At 48.6% G+C, this 5634-nt stretch overlaps 1 protein-coding gene across 1 annotated transcript; it reads right to left on the bottom strand.

The window, feature by feature from the left end:
• Positions 1-2251: 2251 nt before the first annotated feature.
• Positions 2252-4826, bottom strand: LOC146075179 (uncharacterized). The gene is made up of 2 exons (XM_083184149.1): positions 4113-4826; positions 2252-3197 (listed from the first exon to the last, which is right to left on the bottom strand). Exons 1-2 carry the CDS (start codon positions 4530-4532, stop codon positions 2640-2642), a joined length of 978 nt encoding a protein of 325 aa, XP_083040275.1. The 5' UTR covers positions 4533-4826; the 3' UTR covers positions 2252-2639.
• Positions 4827-5634: the final 808 nt, after the last annotated feature.

Below are 5634 nucleotides of genomic sequence, written 5' to 3'. Positions count from 1 at the left end.
ATCTAGCTAAGGGGAACATGGCTCTGTCAATCCCTAATGCATATTTAAGTAATCGACAGGCTAATTAGCCCTTTAAAAAGCTGATAAACAGAATGTTACTACTAAGGCCCCATACACACCAGAAAGATCAGGATCGTCTAATGATCGTCTAACGATTTTGTGTGCACTTTCCTGCGGCGCTCTCCCGTGGCCTTTTAACGATGTGCTAACGATCGTGTTCTATGTTCCATACGATTTACTAACGATGTACTCACGATACGACATCGCACATGATGGTCGTACGACAGTCGGATGTGCGGATCGTGAGTGCATCGTGAGTGCACTGGTCACGGTCGTTTTTGGAATGTAAATAAAGGGCCGGGCTACCAGAGGGGAGACAAGGGGGGGACAAAAGAACACAAAGAATTATGGGCTGGGCTAGCAGAGGAGGGTAACAAGACTAGGAGCCATTTTGCAGGACCTCATTTCTGCTTTGTGACTAGTGAGGCTTGGTGTATACCTGCTGAACGCTGCACATTGCTATTTTTGTCTGCTTTGTTTTTGCATTCCTGCTGAATGCTGCACATTGCTATTTTTGGCTGCTTTGTTTTTGCATTCCTGCAGAACGCTGCACATTGCTATTTTTGGCTGCTTTGTTTTTGCATTGCTGAACAAAGTGTGTTTTTTTCCCCCATTTTGCTTTTTTGAATTATGGATTCGTTCCAGCAAGATTTCCTGCTTTCCTACGTTGTGCTCAGGGTGAGGAGGATGAGGGCCCAGCGTAGGAAGGCTCGATCCTGCTGGACCAAGCAGTGGCTCCTGGGACGACAAGCGCGGTCTCATATGCCCCTGCTGATGGAGATTCGCGAGAATAATCCCCAGGATTATCGCAATTTCCTTCGCATGGACGATGAGACCTTCCAGGAGCTGCTGCGTCTGGTCACCCCCCACATCCAGAAGCAGGATACCAAGTACCGGATGGCTATCCCTGCTGAGGACCGGCTGGTGGTAACCCTCAGGTTTCTGGCTACAGGACGATCGCTGGCGGACCTCAAGTTTGGATCCATCATCTCCCCGCAAGCGTTGGGACTCATCATCCCGGAGACCTGTAAAGCCATCGTGAAGGTCCTGCAGCATCAGTATTGCAAGGTAAAGAAAAATATACCACACACTTGTAGTGAAAAGATAACCTTTTTTATTTAAATAATGGAACTGTGAGTTTCACAAATACTGATAATTTTTTTTTTTTTTACAGTATAAATATAAAAATTGCCAAAAAAGTTATGCAAATATCAAAAATATAAAGCAAATGTATTGTCTTTGTTCGGACATGAGGTAGATCTCAGTATGACACATGGTGCTTGTGCAGATAATGCATGTCCCCTCCACCTCACGTGATGCATAGTGCAGATGCAATAGTCCTGGCACCATTGATATGCACTATGTGCCACGTGGCCATGTCCTTTGTCTGTACCACAAGTACCATGTGTCATACAGCACATTGAGTACACATAATTTTTAAAAGTGCTTTGTGTTGATTTAAATATTGTTATCCTAAATGCTTATATAGTAATGTTGTTTATTTAAATATTGCAAGAACATTATATTAATTGACTGGAATGCAGCAAGGGGGCAGTATGGCAGACGACGCATGTAGCACGGACAACAAAAGCACCCTCATGCATCCATGGCGCATAGTGCAGAAGTAGTGGTCCCGGCCCCATTGCTCTGCACTCTGCGCCACTGTAGCATGAAGGTCCTTTCATTGTCTGCACAACATGCACCATGTGCCATACTGCTCCAAGCATGGACCTATAGAAAGAACACACATAGCATATAAAACATAGGCAAATTGCCCTAAAAATAACAAGGCATTTCAAATGCTTCATTGCCGTGCGGCAAGGGACAGTATGGCAGACGACGCATGTAGCGCGGACAACAAAAGCACCCTCATGCATCCATGGCGCATAGTGCAGAAGTAGTGGTCCCGGCCCCATTGCTCTGCACTCTGCGCCACTGTAGCATGAAGGTCCTTTCATTGTCTGCACAACATGCACCATGTGCCATACTGCTCCAAGCATGGACCTATAGAAAGAACACACATAGCATATAAAACATAGGCAAATTGCCCTAAAAATAACAAGGCATTTCAAATGCTTCATTGCCGTGCGGCAAGGGACAGTATGGCAGACGACGCATGAGAGCGCGGACAACAAAAGCACCCTCATGCATCCATGGCGCATAGTGCAGAAGTAGTGGTCCCGGCCCCATTGCTCTGCACTCTGCGCCACTGTAGCATGAAGGTCCTTTCATTGTCTGCACAACATGCACCATGTGCCATACTGCTCCAAGCATGGACCTATAGAAAGAACACACATAGCATATAAAACATAGGCAAAGTGCCATAACTACTAAAATTATTTTAACTTAAAACCAAACCAGTGCCTCATTGCCTTGCAGTATGGAGCAGTAGAGAGACGGCGCTTGTAGCGCAGATAAAGAAAGGGACTCATGATTACCTGTTGCATACTGCATATACAATGGTCCCGGCCCCATTGTTCTACAAGTATGCAACAAGTCAGCATGGCCATTATCTCCGCCACAAGCACCGTGTTACATACTACTCCATGCCAACTGCGAAATAATTCTATGGGATGCGGTCATAAATCTTGCAAAACCGGTGTATCATCCAGGTTCGTGCTGTCTCCCAACAATGTTGTATACATGTGACTGTACCGGGGTGGGGTCTGAGGTTGGGTACAGGATTGTCTAATGGGCGGGGTGTTTAAAGGCAATGATGCAATGGCTGGTGAGGGTACGGCAGGCATCTGTTGCAGCGTCTGGTGCAATGGAAGAAGCCCCATCAGTGTGGTTTTGATTGACAGGCGGCCCTGTCGGCCCATAAACAGGAGTTCGCTTGTGACGCGTTCGAACGCCATCTGTTGGTCCGGATGTAGCTTCCGTAAGCCATCAGCCATGTACTTTCCAAAGGTGTCAAACTCATCAGATGGCCTACGCAGCACCTCTTCGGCTCGAACCAGAATATCATCGGGTTCTTGTTCAGGAACTGCCTTGGTTCTGCGTTTTTTCTTTTTGCCAAATAGTTGAGGCGGGGTGGGGGTTTCCGGAACTCCATAGATTGTTCCCGATGAGTCTTGTGGCTCTGGGGTTGGATTAGGGGTTGAGGTGTGGACCACCTCTATCTCTGTACTTGTTGTCTGTGGAAAAGAAAACAACAACAATTAGTTAACATCACCTTCTCTTTTTTCAGTTCCCCAACACCGTTCAGGAGTGGCAAAACATCGCTGCTGAATTTGATGAGGCGTGGAACTTTCCTAATTGTGGAGGAGCCATCGATGGGAAACACGTCCGGATCAATCAGCCACCCCACAGCGGTTCGTACTACTTCAACTACAAGGGGTACTTCAGTATTGTGCTGATGGCTGTGGTCAATGCGAACTACGAGTTCCTCTTTGTGGATGTCGGCAGGAATGGTCGGGCCTCAGATGGTGGAACTTTGAAGGACACCAAGTTCTACCACAGGCTCGCCTCCAACACCATGCACTTGCCCACAGCTCAACAAACCAAGCATGGGCTGAACTTTGTATTTGTTGCGGACGAGGCATTTGGGCTTCATGAACACATCATGAAGCCCTATGCCAAGCGTGTACTGGACCACGACAAACGTGTGTTCAACTACAGGCTCTCCAGGGCACGCCGGCTTGTGGAAAGTGCATTCGGGATAATGGCCAGCAGATTCCGCATTTTCCACACAGCCATCAACCTCCGGCTGGATAAAATTGACTGGGCCGTCATGGCGTGCTGCGTCCTGCACAATTTACTTCGCCGCAAAGAAAGGGCACATCGCCCGGCAGGACCAGCACCGCCGGAGGACCCAGATGATCCCAGGGAGGTTGCCCCAATTGTGTCCCTGGAGATGCCGGCCCAGCAGTACCGGGGGACAGCACGAGCCAAACAGGTCAGGGACCAATATAAGGCATATTTCAATGGTGTTGGTGCTGTCCCCTGGCAGGAAGACCACATTTAAAATCTTTTTGGATAAAGGAACAAAAAAATGATTGAAAGAAAGAAATGGGGCAAAGGGGTGATATACACATTGGACCAGTACTTACTGATAACGGCTGGAAACTTTCATCCATGGCCGCTGTCACGTCATCCGCCTCGCCTTCCACCATCATGCAGAGCCCTCGCCTTGGCACCTCCTGGCTGAGTGTGAAGGTCAGCAAGTGGTAATACCACAGCGACGTCTCATACACCTCTCCTGCACCAGCACCGGACCTTTTGGAAGACTGTATTTTTTTATGTTCCTTAAGAAACACAGTCCGCAAATTCTGGATCTTTTTACGGACCCATTCCGTATCAGCCTCTGGGTTGTAGCTCTTGCTAAATTCAAGGAGATCTTGCAGCGCTTGAGCTCTTTTGATTTTATTACTATAGTCTTTCGACTTTGTCTTCCAGAGGCATTCAAGTTCGCGGTATTTCTCTATGAATGCCTCCACAAACTCCTGTTCTTTGACCAGTGCCTGGGACATTCCTGCCAAAAAAAAAAAAAATTTGACAATAGTCTATGTACATATTTTTCAAATGTCAATAGTTTGGTTAATATAAATAGTAGTTAAAATTATATGTTTCATTAAACTGTATATAATTAATAAAAATAAATGTTTTGTTTTTATACATTTAAGAAATTTTAATAAATCATATTTCTATACATTTATCATCTTTACATTACATTTAGTGGTGGTGGCATAATATTTGGTAGGTAGGCCGCAGGGGAAGATTGGCGGCTGGGCTGGCATAATACATCTGGCCACCTTTATTGGTGGGCAGCGGGGACCCAGGTGGGGTGTTGAGGTCAGAGGTGGCCTGGTATGGGCAGCGGGGACCCAGGTGGGGAGTTGAGGTCAGCGGTGGCCTGGTATGGGCAGCGGGGACCCAGGTGGGGTGTTGAGGTCAGAGGTGGCCTGGTATGGGCAGCGGGGACCCAGGTCAGGTGGGGTGTTGAGGTCAGAGGTGGCCTGGTATGGGCAGCGGGGACCCAGGTGGGGTGTTGAGGTCAGAGGTGGCCTGGTATGGGCAGCGGGGACCCAGGTGGGGAGTTGAGGTCAGCGGTGGCCTGGTATGGGACGCGGGGACCCAGGTGGGGTGTTGAGGTCAGAGGTGGCCTGGTATGGGCAGCGGGGACCCAGGTGGGGTGTTGAGGTCAGAGGTGGCCTGGTATGGGCAGCGGGGACCCAGGTGGGGTGTTGAGGTCAGCGGTGGCCTGCTTACCTGCTGTCAGGTGCGCGCAGTAGAAGACGCCGTGTGCTCCTTCGCTGCTGCATCCACGGGGCAATATGGCTGCGGTAGGAGTGTCCAGGAACTCGCGCGAAAACACGGATCGGATGGATGGTCGCGACGACGGAAGCACACTCAATGTGCTAACGATGTGCATATGATCAACACACAATCTGCGGGCGGATCGGCTGATTCTGCTGCAGGAGGCAAAACCGCCAATGCGACATACGAGCTGACGGGATCGCGCATCCAATCGTTAACGACCACAATCGTGAGTAAAAAACAAACGATAGTGATAAGATTCATGCACAACCGTCGTTACGAACGACGAATTGTACCCTAATCTTGCATGAATCT

The sequence above is a fragment of the Crinia signifera genome, chromosome 4, assembly GCF_055691185.1.
Source record: "Crinia signifera chromosome 4, ASM5569118v1, whole genome shotgun sequence".
In the NCBI taxonomy this organism is placed as follows: Eukaryota; Metazoa; Chordata; class Amphibia; order Anura; family Myobatrachidae; genus Crinia; species Crinia signifera.
This window is presented reverse-complemented; position numbering and strand designations above follow the sequence as displayed.